Source organism: Octopus sinensis, linkage group LG27 (assembly GCF_006345805.1).
Source record: "Octopus sinensis linkage group LG27, ASM634580v1, whole genome shotgun sequence".
NCBI classification, from domain to species: Eukaryota; Metazoa; Mollusca; class Cephalopoda; order Octopoda; family Octopodidae; genus Octopus; species Octopus sinensis.
Genome location: NC_043023.1, coordinates 7,813,665 through 7,829,210, shown reverse-complemented (window position 1 = coordinate 7,829,210; position 15,546 = coordinate 7,813,665). Strand labels below are relative to the sequence as shown.

The following is a 15,546-nucleotide window of genomic DNA, read 5'->3' as shown; positions in this document are numbered from 1 at the left end:
AGTTTTCTTCCATTTGACAGATAATCAAAGACATTCCTGCTGTGACCATCCCATCTTTTATTGAGACATTGTGTATCTGGGACTACATTATCTGGTGTGTTTTTAATCTTTTGAAGTTGTTGTTTAGCCCCAGGTCAATCCTCATCCAACAAAACTTATGATCAAAGCTGTTCCGGCTGTGACCATCCCATCTTTTATTCAGACATAGTGTATCTAGGACTACATTATCTGATGTATAGTAGTTAATGTTAGTGGCTATAGTTGTTGGTATCGTTTAGCCCCAGGTCAGCCTTGAACCAACAGATCAAAGATCAACCAACTATGATCAAAGACGTTCCAGCTGTGACCCTCCATCTATGATTATCAAATGCATGATTCAAAGCTGCAGCAATTTTTGTCTGGTTCCCAAAGCATCAAGTACCAAAAATAAACTTTCTTATCTTTCATTTTAAAGGGTTACAAAATAAACACAGGTTATAGGAACATAAATCTTCTTCCACAAAAAGATAGCTTAAACTGGCCTCTAAATGGAGGTGTAGTCAAATCCTATTTTATGGACTCAACCATGTTCTAAAATAAGTCGAAATGTAAGCTACTATAAATCGGCATGAACTTTCCGCACAACCCAATATTTTATCTTGCTCTGAAAATGATTGCCTTACCTTATATATATCCCTTGGAGTAAAGGGCCATTTGCCATACAGGTTATCAGCATAATTTTCACAGTAGGACAGATTTTTCATACCAGGTTCAGTGGCTCTACAATAGTGAAAGGGGACAGAAAAACGGATTAGTTTAGAAGTATTGGCCCCAAACTACAGACCCATACAAAGCAGCTTAAATGTGATCTATAAATGGTGGAATTCTGGTTAACCCTTCAGAAATGAGATTACTCTGTTAAATATAATGCTTAGACTTCAATGAGTGATTGTTTATTTTGGGGTTAAGTGGGAGAGGCCATATATGGCCAGTTTCAGTATAAAACAGATGGAATATTTGGGCTGCATATGGCCAGTTTAACCTTTTAGCGTTCAGATTACTCTGTCAAGGGTTGGCACCATTTGAGTGTGATTGTTACCAGCTTCGCCTTACTGGCACTTGTGCCCCGTGCTAGTAGGGTGCTAAGAGCACCATCCGAGCATGATCGTTGCCAGAGCGGCTAACTGGCTTCCGTGCTGCTGGCATGTAAGAGGCACCATTCGAGCGTTATTGTTACCAGCATCGCCTTACTGGCACCTGTGCCGTTGGCATGTGTAAAAAGATTCGAGCGAGGTTGTTGCCAGTACCGCCTGACTGGCCCCCATGCCGGTGGCACGTAAAAGCACCCACTACACTCTTGGAGTGGTTGGCGTTAGGAAAGGCATCCAGCAGTAAAAACTCTGCCAGATCAAGATTGAAGCCTTGGTGCAGCCATCTGGTTCGCCAGCTCACAGTCAAACCGTCCAACCCATGCTAGTATGGAAAGCGGACGTTAAACGATGATGATGATGATTATTATTAGTTTGAATAAAGAATGCATTATTTCATAGTTTTGAGATTTCAATTATTTGATCATTTATTTCCAGAATGTCACCGAAGGGTTGGTGTGAGAGACCAGATCCCCAGTCTGAACATAAAACAGGTCATCATCATGATCATCATCGTTTAACGTCTGTTTTCCGCGCTAGCAGGGGTTGGACGGTTTGACAGGGGTCTGAGAAGCCAGGGGCTGCACCAGGCTCCAGTCTGATCTGGCAGTGTTTCTACAGCTTGATGCCCTTCCTAACGCCAACCACTCCGCGAGTGTAGTAAAAAATTTTTATTCATATTGTTTTGAATTAATTATGCATCATCTTGCAGTTTGACATTTCAACTATGTGATTGTTTATTTTTAAAAAGACATTATAGGGTAAGTGTGAGAGGTTGGATCTGGTCAGTATATTTGGGTCGACATGGTCGGCTTAACCCTCAAGCATTCAGATTTCTCTGTCAAATGTATTGCTTATTTATTCACATTGTTTTGAATTAATCATACATTATCTCACAGCTTCAAGACTTCAATAAAATGATTACTCTTTACTCTTTACTCTTTCACTTGTTTCAGTCATTTGACTGCGGCCATGCTGGAGCACCGCCTTTAATCGAGCAACTCGACCCCGGGACTTATTCTTTTGTAAGTCTAGTACTTATTTTATCGGTCTCTTTTGCCGAACTGCTAAGTGACGGGGACATAAACACACCAGCATCGGTTGTCAAGCAATGCTAGGGGGACAAACACACACACATGTACATATATATATATATATATATATATATATATATATATATATATATATATACATATATATACGACGGGCTTCTTTCAGTTTCCGTCTTCCAAATCCACTCACAAGGCTTTGGTCGGCCCGAGGCTATAGTAGAAGACACTTGCCCAAGGTGCCACACAGTGGGACTGAACCCGGAACCATGTGGTTGGTAAACAAGCTACTTACCACACAGCCACTCCTGCACCTATTGTTTATTTTTAAAGTGAATTTTTAGGTTAAGTGGGAGAGGCCAGATATGGCCAGTCTCAATATAAAACAGATGGAATATTTAGGCCAAATATGGTCAGTTTAACCTTTTAGCATTCAGGTTACTCTGTCAAATGTAATGCTTATTTATTTATTCACATTGTTTTGAATTAATCATACATAGGCACAGGAGTGGCTGTGTGGTAAGTAGCTTGCTAACCAACCACATGGTTCCGGGTTCAGTCCCACTGTGTGGCATCTTGGGCAAGTGTCTTCTGCTATAGCCCCGGGCCGACCAATGCCTTGTGAGTGGATTTGGTAGACGGAAACTGAAAGAAGCCTGTCGTATATATATATATGTGTGTGTTTGTGTTTGTCCCCCTAGCATTGCTTGACAACTGATGCTGGTGTGTTTACGTCCCCGTCACTTAGCGGTTCGGCAAAAAGAGACCGATAGAATAAGTACTGGGCTTACAAAAAGAATAAGTCCCGGGGTTGAGTTGCTCGAGTAAAGGCGGTGCTCCAGCATGGCCGCAGTCAAATAACTGAAACAAGTAAAAGAGTAAAAGAGTATCTCATAGCTTTATGATTTCAATGATTTGATTGTTTATTTTTAGAATGACATTGAAGGGTTGGCGTGAGAGACCAGATCCCCAGTCTGAACATAAAATGGTAGAATATTTAACCCTCGAGTATTGAGATTGCTGTCAAACGAGATATTCATTCTCATTGTTTTGAATTAATTTTGCATCATCTTTCAGGTTTGAAATTTTGATGATGTGATTGTTGAGTTTTACATTGTAGGGTAGGTGTGAGAGGTTGGATCTGGTCAGTTTCAACATAAAACAGATAGAATATTTAGGTTAGTTAGTTAAGTTAATTTTTTGGCTCAAAAAGAAAAAGCAAGGCCATGTAGGGGCACATGGAGTTATGTACAGGGAAGGTGTTCATGCAAAGAGTTCAGGCCATTTCTGGTCAAGAGAGATTTTGAACCGAGTGGTCGTCGGCATCTTCACTATCTCGTCCGGCAGCTTATTCCACGGATCCGCAACCCGGACGGAGAAAGCCCCTCTCCTTCGATTGAGATGAAATCGTCGCAGATAGAGCTTTTCGGAGTGACCCCGCAGCCGACGCTCTGGAGCAGGAATGAAGAACAGCTCTTTCGAGAGGTTACACTTAACCCTTTAGCATTCAGATTTCTCTGTCAAATGTAACGCTTATTTATTCACATTGTTTTGAATCGATCATGCATCATCTTGCAGCTTTGAGATTTTCATGATGTGATTGCTTGTTTTCAGAAGGACATTGCAGGATAGGTGTGAGAGGACAGATCTGGCCAGTTAAGTCAGGGAGAATATTTAGGTGGGATATGACCAGTTTGAATGCTAAAGGGTTAAGCACCCTAAAGGATTCGTTGGAGTTTGAATAAATGTAAAAAAAGCAAAGTTTGAAAGAAATATTAGCCCTTTTACATACTTTCCAAGGGTCAGCAAATAGGTAACAATAATTGCTACCCCAAGACAAAAATCTTATTATAAAGTGTAATAATAATAATAATAATAATAATAAATATAATAAATGCCCCGATGCAGTACCAGGCAGTGGCTCTCATGGCTTCTGATCTTAACTGATTGGAAGTGTTATCATGTACATTGTTTTGTCTTGGTATAAAAGATGGGCTACAGCAAATATTCTGCTCAATACCACAGATTTGCTTGTCAGTTGTTTGACCTTAACCAGTTGAGCATGTCCCTTAGTGGCTGACGATGTGTGCATTTCTGATCACGAGCAGAAGTAGTGGGGGAGCATCATAGCCATGTGTTGAGAGGGATTCTTTGGGGTTTGAATAATTCACCTTTGGAAACATGGGTGTTTCGTTCAACATCCTTAAACAACCCTTATTCAGGGACCTTTTGAGCGGGATGGGTTACTTGACCAGAAGAAAATTCTGACTGGGCCCCACCTGCAAGGTCATGTGCTGTTTATCTTGACATTAGATCACCATGTTGCACACATATGGCTGTGATGCATGTGCCTGGTGTACCCTTATCAGACAGGTAGTCATGATGGGTATACTGGGCTTCGTATATTTTACCCCAGTGTCATTTTGATGGCATGCACTCCTCTCTCACTCAATAATAATAATAATAACACATTAGCATCAGCTGTCAAGCGATGTTGGTGGGGACAAACACAGACACACACACATATATATACAAATACATATATACAATGGGCTTCTTTCAGTTTCCGTCTACCAAATCCACTCACAAGGCTTTGGTCGACCTGAGGCTATAGTAGAAGACACTTGCCCAAGGTGTCACGCAGTGGGACTGAACCAAGAACCATGTGATTGGTAAGCAAACTACTTACCACACAGCCACTCCTACGCCTTTCAGTCATTTGTCTGCGGCCATGCTGGAGCACCGCTTTTAGTCAAGCAAATCAATCCCAGGACTTATTCTTTGTAAGCCTAGTAATTACTCTATTGGTCTCTTTTGCCAAACCACTAAGTTACGGGGACGTAAACACACCAGCATTGCATGTCAAGCGATGTTGGGGGGACAAACACAAACACACAAACACACACACAGGCACACACACACACACACAGGCACACACACACACATATATAGATATACATATATACGATGGGCTTCTTTCAGTTTCCATCTACCAAATCCACTCACAAGGCTTTAGTCGACATGAGGCTATAGTAGACACCTGCCCAAGGTGCCACGCAGTGGGACTGAACCCGGAACCATGTGATTGGTAAGCAAGCTACTTACCACACAGCCACTCCTATAATTTTAGGACATGGTATGCTAGGTGTGAGAGGACAGATCTGGCCTGTTTGAACATAAAGCAGATAAGATATTTGGGCTGGATTTGGCTGGCTTGAACCTTAAAGGCTTAAATAACAATGATGATAATGATGATGATGATGTGTGACTCTCTCTGTCTCTCTCTCTCTTTCTCACACACACACACACACATATAAACTCTCATATACATAGACATATTCTAAAAAGAAGGTGAAACATAATAAGTGTCTACTCACTTGATTTTCACATTAGCCATGCTACAGTAGGCTGTACAGAGGTAATCGTCAAGGCGACAGGTATCACCTGGAAAGATATTGATGTATATAATGAGAAGACAGAGAAAACAGAAGACAATGTGGAGCTTTTATGACAAAAGATGTTTGCTTTCAACCCACATAGTTCCCAGTTCAATCCTATGGTATGGCACCTTGGACAAATGTCTTCAGATTAGAAAATTTACAGCACAGGCATGGCTGTGTGGTAAGTAGCTTGCTTACCAACCACATGGTTCCGGGTTCAGTCCCACTGAGTGGGACCTTGGGCAAGTGTCTTCTACTATAGCCTCGGGCTGGCCAAAACCTTGTGAGTGGATTTGATTGATGGAAACTGGAAGAAGCCCATAATATATATGCATATATATACAATATGCATATATATACATTATGGGTGTTTGAGGTATATATATATATATATATATATATATATATATATATATATATATGTATGTATGTGTGTGTATATGTTTGTGTGTCTGTTTGTCCCCCACAGCATCGCTTGACAATTGATGCTGGTGTGTTTACGTGCCCGTAACTTAGTGGTTCGGCAAAAGAGACTGATAGAATAAGTACTACGCTTCCAAAGAATAAATCCTAGGGTTGATTTGCTCGACTATAAAATTGGTGCTCCAGTATGGCTGCAGTCAAATGACTGAAACAAGTAAAAGAGTAAAAGAGGGTAGGGTTAGCTCCGTGTGGTAAGAAGTTTGCTTCCAAATCACATGGTTCCAGGTTCAGTCCCACTGCGTGGCACCTTGGGCAGGCATTTTCAACTTATGACCTAGGGCTAACCAAAGCCTTGTGAGTAGAATTTGTAAGCAGAAACTGAAAGCTGCCTGTCGTACGTATGTGTTTGTGTGAACCTGAAGCTTCAAACCAAGTAAGCTGAAAGACCCTGAATGAAGCTGCAGAGAAAATTAGGCTCAGTTGCGCATGCAGCTGCTCATATCCTTTGCAGTGGAAACACCTGTAAGCCATTGTAACTATAAAAATAAGCTGTATGGCATTATAAAGTAAAAGGGGAGACATTTTGAGGATTTACCAGTCTCCATATTCTCTGTCATAATTATTACTCTTTTGCTTGTTTCAGTCATGTGACTGTGGCCATGCTGGAGCACCGCCTTATTCTATCGGTCTATTTTGCTGAACCACTAAGTTACAGGGACATAAACATACCAGCATCAGTTGTCAAGCAATGATGAGGGGACAAACACAGACACACAAACATGTACACATAAATATATATATATTTATATATATATATATATAATATATATATATATATATATATATATATATATATATATATATATATATATTTTTTTTTTTTCTCTCCTTCTTTCTGTGTTTTTTTTTCTCTGTGTATCTTTCTGTTGAAGAGCGTAGGCTCGAAACGTTAAAGACGTGTTCCATTTATATTTCCTGAGCGCCATACTAATACAATTGTTTGTTTGTATTCCACCTGCCTTTGTCTTTTGTTTATTTCCGTAAACCTGCCTTCGTCTTTTGTCTATTTTCATAAAGCTTCCCGTTATATATATATATATATATATATATATTACAAAATGAGATAGGGGTTGCGAGTGTAACCCACTATGGGATAACATATATCCAATATGCTGCCAGTAAAGTACCCAGAAAGGCTAATACATAAATGCTAAGAATTGCAATATAATTAATTCATTTATTGTATTATATGGGTGAAGGTAAAATGTTTTACCTCAAATTCATAATACAAAATAAGAAAACGGAGAAATAGATTTCTATCAATCATCAACTACTAGATAATACCAATTCATATAATTTATCAACTAATTATTTACGAACATCCAGATCAAACAGAATAATACAGAATAAAACAGTACACATCAATGAGTGACATAATACCATAAGGGCAATACATATAAAAATATATATAATATGTATTGCCCTTATGGTATTATGTTACTCATTGATGTGTACTGTTTTATTCTGTATTATTCTGTTTGATCTGGATGTTCGTAAATAATTAGTTAATAAATTATATGAATTGGTATTATCTAGTAGTTGATGATTGATAGAAATCTATTCCTCCATTTTCTTATTTTATATATATATATATATATATATACATATATACGATGGGCTTCTTTCAGCTTCCGTCTACCAAAACCACTCACAAGGCTTTGGCCGTCCCGAGACTATAGTAGAAGACACTTGCCCAAGGTGCCACGCAGTGGGACTGAACCCGGAATCATATAGTTCATAAGCAAGCTACTTACCACACAGCCACTCCCACGCCTGTGCTAAAGAGTTAGACATTGAATGGCCATGGGTGGGGGAGTAGGTCTGGTAGAGTAAAAAAAAGGATCAAAAAGGGTCCATAGGTAAAAAATTGTTGAGAACCACTGATCAAGAGTGAAGAAGGACTAGTAGCACTGGGATCCTCTCACCATGCTTCTCACTCTTCTGCCAAAGAGTAGGACCTACCTGTGGATGTGTCCGTGTTGATGAAGGTTACCTGCAGGTAGCAGTTGTCACAATCGATGTCAGGAATGTGAACTGTGATGAAGTAGGTGCTTCCTTTACATCCACCAATCAGCCCACCATCAGTCTGCAAAAACATAAGTACACAACTCATTACTACATGAAGAAGGGCCATGAAACAGCTGTAATCTTAAAGACGTCAAGTGGTTAAATAAACATATATTCGCCCCTCGTACCTCCTCACTTTTTTTTTATGGTTTTTTTCATTGATCAGATCTGGATTTCAGCTGCATGGACACTTGACATTACACCTCTCTGAATTAGATTACTATGGAGATTGTTAGCTGAGTCCGTAAGAAGAGCTTACTGTGAGAACCAGAAGCTTCTCTGACACCATACCATATACTACTAATTTATACTCATATATATATATACAACTTATAAACAAGGGCAAAAGAAAAAAATTTCTAATGCCAAATATGCCGAAAATAGACACATCGTCAATAACCATATAATTCATTACTATAAGCACACATCGTTATTGACGATGTGTCTATTTTCGGCATATTTGGCATTAGAAATTTTTTTCTTTTGCCCTTGTTTATAAGTTGTTTATAAATTTAACCTTTAAAGGTATTTTTTAATATGCTGGCCATTGATAAAATTTTTTGAAAAAAAATTTTATCCTATATTAGATGTATATATATATATATATATATATACGAACAAAATGCCCTCACCCCTCACCAACCCACCATCCAAAGGATGGTGCTGAGTTGTCAAACGTTTAAACCAAATTTTCTCAAAACAACTTGTCTGACTGTCCCATAGGCCTCCCCTTTGAGAAACACTGATTTAACCTAAATTTGAGACACCAGCAAAAGAAATAAAGATAGACTTTTTTCTATTCCAAAGAAAAACGATTTTATTCACACAAATATGCAACCGAAGAGTTTAAAGTACCAGTAATGATAAGGCTGTCGACTGAGAGAACACAAATATGGTTTAAACAGTAAGCTTGGCAGGAAAGAAACGTTCCTTTAAGCAGTACAAAAACAACAAAAAATGGAAGGTGCAGTTATGTACAGGTTGACGGAAGAAAAGCAGGACAAAAACGCCTTTATCGATCGCATTCTCAACTTGAATCAACTTTTGTAATTTTTTCAAGACTTATACATGCCCTGATACCGTCGGTATCTACATATCAAATTTGAACGCAATCGGATGGAGGATGTCCGAGATCCTAGAAGACACACACAGACAGACAGAACGGATTTTATATATATACGAGCAAAACGCCCCCCGTCCAATGGACGGTGCTGAATTGTCAAACATTTAAACCAAATTTTCTCAAAGCAACTTGTCCGACTGTCCCATAGGCCTCCCCTTTGAGAAACTGATTTAACCTAAATTTGAGACACCAGCAAAAGAAGAAATAAAGATTGACTGCTTTTCTATTCCGAAGGAAAACAATTTCCCATGGCTTTATCGATCGCATTCTCACCTGGAATCGATTCTTGTAATTTTTTCAAGACTTATACATGCCCTGATACCGTCGGTATCTACATATTAAATTTGAGCGCAATCGGATGGAGGATGCCCGAGATCCTAAAAGACATACATACAGACAGAACGGATTTTATATAATATATATCATGTTATCATGTAACCTACCAGACTATCAGATGCTGTTACACATCGCTGGTTATAATACACTTTGCATTGTTTTAGCCATCGAATGACTCCATTCTGTTGACTAGGTGAGCAGGTCAACATTCCCTCTTGATTGAAAACAGACTGGAGCAACATGAAATGAAGTGTTTTGCTCAAGAACACAATGCACTGCCTAGTCTAGGAATAGAACTCAGAAATTAGTGATTTCGAGTGCAGCATATATATATATATATATATATATATATATATATATATATATATATATATATATATATATATATACATACATATACATACATATATATATATAAATAAAGCATATACTCTTTTACTTGTTTCAGTCATTTGACTGCGGCCATACTGGAGCACCGCCTTTAGTCAAGCAAATTGACCCCAGGACTTATTCTTTGTAAGCCTAGTACTTATTCTATCGGTCTCTTTTGCCGAACCGCTAAGTTATGGAGATGTAAACACACCAGCATCAGTGATATTGGGGTGACAAATACAGACACACAAACATATACACACTCTATTTTGTATCTTATCTAAATTAAGTATTACTTAACCATTCTCTCACACCGTCTCCGATGAAGTGATATAATAAATATCCTGGAAACAGCTGTAAGACTTTCTATCTATAAATGTTCTAATATCTACTCAGCCTTGGTTTTTTATCTCATTATGAAAAAAATTTATATATATATACACATATATGTGATGGGCTTCTTTCAGTTTCCATCTACCAAATCCACTCACAAGGCTTTGGTCAGCCCAAGGCTATAGTAGAAGACACCTGCCCAAGATGCTATGCAGTAGGACTGAACCCGGAACCATGTGGTTCTTAAGCAAGCTACTTACCACACAGCCACTCCTACGCCTATATATATATATATATATATATATATAAAGGCAAAGATTCCTTGAGAAGAGAGGGGACACAGGAGGGGTGATCTTGCATCAGATGATGTAAGATTTGAGTGTGACGGAGAGGCAGAGAGGCAGAAACAGGGGTCTTGCTGTAGAGGAGATTGCTTGTATCAATGTGATTGTGTTGGGTTCGTCCCCCACCCCTGGCTGAGAACCCCCAAGGATACTTACATCACAGTATGTCCCAATGGTAGAAGCTTCGTTGTTGTGAGGAATCTGGTCCAGCAAGATACAGTAGAAGCTGTTATCTCCATATTGGTGTAATGAGATTCGAAATGGTGAGTCTGTGAAAATGTAGTGAAAAAAAAAAGAAAAAGAAATGTAATTAAATCATCACCACCACCGCCACCACCACCACCACCACCAATATCATTGTCATCACAACCACTACCACCACCACCACCATCACCACTACCACCACCACCAATATCATTTTCATCACCACCACCAATATCATTGTCATCACAACCACTACCACCACCACCTTCACCCCACCACCATCACCACTACCACCACCACGACCAATATCATCGTCAAGGGGCTGATACAGCTTGGCACCAGTGACATTGCAGCTCATTTATTAACGTGCAAGTGGCCGAGTATTCCACAGACATACTTCTCAGGGAGATTCAGTGTGACACAGTGTGACACAGAGTGTGACAAGGCTGGCCCTTTGAAATACAGGTACAACAGAAACAGGAAGGAAGAGTGAGAGAAAGTTGTGGTGAAAGAGTACAGCAGGGTTCGCCACCACCCCTGCTAGAGCCTCGTGGAGCTTTAGCTATTTTTGCTCAATAAACACTTACAACGTCCAGTCTTGGAATTGAAACTGCGATCCTACGACCGTGAGTCTGCTGCCCTAACCACTGGGTCATTATGCCTCCTCACAGGTGGATGTAGAGAATGATGAAAAGGGTGGAGGTGAGCTTGATGGTTAAAGTAAATGGTCAACTTAAAGGCGATGAGCTGGCAGAGACATTAGCATGCCGGGCGAAATGCTTAGTGGTATTTCGTCTGCCGCAACGTTCTGAGTTCAAATTCCGCCGAGGTCGACTTTGCCTTTCATCCTTTCGGGGTCGATTAAATAAGTACCAGTTGCGCACTGGGGTCGATATAATCGACTTAATCCGTTTGTCGGTCCTTGATTGTCCACTCTATATTTAGCCCCTTGTGGGTAGTAAAGAAATAGGTAAACTTTGAAGGGATACAGGTGAGAGAGATACAAGAGGCCCAGGAAGGTGGAGGCGACAAACAGCAACAGTAAACATACATACTTTTGTGATATTCAGTTTCTTCAAACCGTAAAGTGTAAGGCCCTGGAGAGAGTAACGTGTAAGTTCCATCAGCAGGTGGTATTTTCGACTTCCCATCACACTGACGTTCCCCTTTGCTTCCAGGAGGCTGAAAATAATATAAAGGATGTAATTAGTTAAATTTAGTTCATCTTTAGTTCAGGCGCAGGAGTGGCTGTGTGGTAAGTAGCTTGCCTACCAACCACATGGTTCTGGATTCAGTCCCACTGCGTGGCATCTTGAGCAAGTGTCTTCTACTATAGCCCCGGGCTGACCAATGCCTTGTGAGTGGATTTGGTAGATGGAAACTGAAAGAAGCCTGTCGTATATATGTATATATATATATATATATATATATATATATATATATATATACCAGCGATTATAATTATTTTATTTTATCGCAATTGATTTGTTTTATATATATATATATATATATATATATATATATATATATATGTGTGTGTGTGTGTGTGTTTGTGTGTCTGTGTTTGTCCCCCTAGCATTGCTTGACAACTGATGCTGGTGTGCTTATGTCCCCGTCACTTAGGGGTTCGGCAAAAGAGACTGATAGAATAAGTACTGGGCTTACAAAGAATAAGTCCCGGGGTCGATTTGCTCGACTAAAGGCGGTGCTCCAGCATGGCCGCAGTCAAATGACTGAAACAAGTAAAAGAGTAAAGAGTTTAGGCTCAGAACAGCCTTGATCTGGTTGTCTTACGATCAATTATGATCATGATACCTTTATTTAGTATCTTTAGAATTACATCAATGGAAATTGTAGCTATGATATCAGTGCCAGTAGCATGTTAGCAAGCCATTCAAACGTGGCCGTTGCCAGCGCTGCCCCGACGGGCCTCCATGCCGGTAGCATGTAAAAGGCACCATCCGATTGTGGCCATTGCCAGCCCCGTCTGGCACGTACAAAGCACCATCCAACCGTGGCCGTTTGCCAGTCCCGTCTGGCACCTGTGCCGGTGGCACGTACAAAGCACCATCCGATCATGGCCGTTTGCCAGCCCCGTCTGGCACCTGTGCCAGTGTCACATAAAAAGCACCCACTACACACACGATGTGGTTGGCGTTAGGAAGGGCATCCAGCCATAGAAACATTGCCAGATCAGACTGGGCCTGGTGCAGCCTTCTGGCTCCCAGATCCCAGTTGAACCATCCAACCCATGCTAGCATGGAAAGCGCACGCTAAATGATGATGATGATGATAATCATCATCATCATCATCGTTTAACATCCACTTTCCATGATAGCATGGGTTGGACGATTTAACTGAGGACTGGCGAACCAGATGGCTGCACCAGGCTGCAATCTTGATCTGGCGGAGTTTCTACAGCTACATGCCCTTCCTAACGCCAACCACTCTGAGAGTGTAGTGGGTGCTTTTACATGCCACTAGCACGATGGCCAGTCAAGCAGTACTGGCAATGACCACACTCAAATGGTGTTTTTTACATGCCACCTGCACAGGAGCCAGTCCAGCGGCACTGGCAATGACCTCGCTTGAATGCTTTTTCACGTGCCACCAGCACAAGTGCCAGTTATGTGACACAGGTAATGATCACGCTTGAATGGTGCTTTTTACGAGCCACCAGTATGGAAGCCAGTCAGCTGCTCTGGCAACGATCACACTCGGATGGTGCTCTTAGCGCTCCACTAGCAGAGGCCAGTTATCGAATTTGATTTTGATTTCACTTGCCTCAACAGGTCTTCACAAGCAGAATTTAGTGTCCAATGAAGGAAAGGTACACATAAGTGGGTTGGTTACACCCCTGGCGTAGACCATGAGGTTATGGTTTCATTTGGCTCGCCAGGTTTTCTCAAGCACAGCATATTTCCAAAAGTCTCGGTCACACATAAATTTTCCTTCGAATTCTTTGAGTACTAACCTGCCAAGGACTGCCCCTTATTCTTTGGCAAAAACTCCCTAGTTTATAGTGACATGTTAATTTAGGTACCAAACAGTAGATTAATAATGATAAAGTTATTTTACTAAATTCTTCATTATTCACTAAAATTTACTGAAACAAAGACAGTGTATTTCAACAGAAATATGGTAACAAAAGGGTTAAAGTGATCTAGATTAAAACCTTCATCAAAATTTTATGTTAATTTATGTTCCAAACACCAGCTTAATAATAATGATAAAGTTCATCATCATCGTCATCATCATTTAATGTCCGCTTTCCAGGCGCAGGAGTGGCTGTGGGGTAAGTAGCTTGCTAACCAACCACATGGTTCCGGGTTCAGTCCCACTGTGTGGCATCTTGGGCAAGTGTCTTCTGCTATAGTTTTGGGCCGACCAATGCCTTGTGAGTGGATTTGGTAGGCAGAAACTGAAAGAAGCCCATTGTATATATGTATATATATATATATGTGTGTGTGTGTTTGTGTGTATATGTTTATGTGTCTGTCCATCTAGCATTGTTTGACAACCGATGCTGGTGTGTTTATGTCCCCGTCACTTAGCGGTTCAGCAAAAGAGACCGATAGACTAAGTACTGGGCTTACAAAAAAATAAGTCCTGGGGTCGATTTGCTCGACTAAAGGCGATGCTCCAGCATGACCGCAGTCAAATGACTGAAACAAGTAAAAGAGTAAAGAGTAAAAGAGTTTCCATGCTGGCATGGGTTGAACAATTTGACTGAGGACTGGTGAGCCAGGAGGCTACACCAGGCTCCAATCTGATCTGGCAGAGTTTCTACAGCTGGATGCTCTTCCTAACGCCAACCACTCCAAGAGTGTAGTGGGTGGTTTTATGTGCCACCGGCACGAGGGCCAGTCAGGTGGTACTGGCAATGACCACGCTCAAAAGGTGTTTTTACGTGCTACCTGCACAGGAGCCAGTCCAGCAGCTCTGGCAACGACCGCGCTTGAATGTTGTTTTTCATGTGCCACTGGCACATGTGCCAGTAAGGCGACGCTGATTTTACTAAATTCTTCATTATTTTCAAAAGTAACTGAACCAAAGTCAGTGCCTTTCAACAGAAATATAGTAAGAAAAGGGTTAAAGTGATCTTAATCAAAAACCCTTCAATGAAAGGGGTGGATTTTTACCTTTTGACCTACAGATTTAAAAAATAATTTTTTGTAACTAAACACTTTCAAACTTCGGACACTGGTAGAATGTGTCGTATAAAACATCTTTTACTCTTAGCAGTTTTGAGAAAAGCTTATATTTACGAAGTTATTTCACGTTAAAGTTGTTGTATTTCCGTAATTTCAACCAATCAATGATGTGTATTCAGCTGAATAAAATTACTGCTGTTGTTTGTCAACAACAACTATCGGCGATGTATTTTTCGTTTGTCACTGTTATTTATGACATCGTTCATGCATTTGTACTGGTTTTTAGCTTTAAGGTTTTAGGGTTAGGGTTAAGGTGTTAGGGTTAGGGTTTTAGGGTTAGGGTTTTAGGGTTAGGGTTAGGGTTTTAGGGTTAGGGTTAAGATCTTAGGGTTAGGGTTAAGGTTTTAGGGTTAGGGTTAAAAAGAAATATACACCGCTGGAAGTTGTTGTTGACAAACAACAGCAGTAATTTTATTCAGCTGAATACACGTCATTGATTGGTTGAAATTACCGA

The 15,546-nt window shown here is 40.3% G+C and overlaps 1 protein-coding gene across 1 annotated transcript in view; it reads right to left on the bottom strand.

Annotated features, from left to right (window-relative positions):
- Positions 1-15,546, bottom strand: part of LOC115225080 — a 59,756-nt gene that overhangs the window by 41,029 nt on the left and 3,181 nt on the right. The window contains exons 2-6 of the mRNA XM_029796002.2: positions 11,934-12,060; positions 10,831-10,943; positions 8,062-8,185; positions 5,554-5,620; positions 663-759 (exon numbers count right to left, since the gene is read on the bottom strand). Coding sequence (XP_029651862.1) covers positions 663-759; positions 5,554-5,620; positions 8,062-8,185; positions 10,831-10,943; positions 11,934-12,060 — 528 coding nt within the window. The remainder of the gene's footprint in view (positions 1-662; positions 760-5,553; positions 5,621-8,061; positions 8,186-10,830; positions 10,944-11,933; positions 12,061-15,546) is intronic.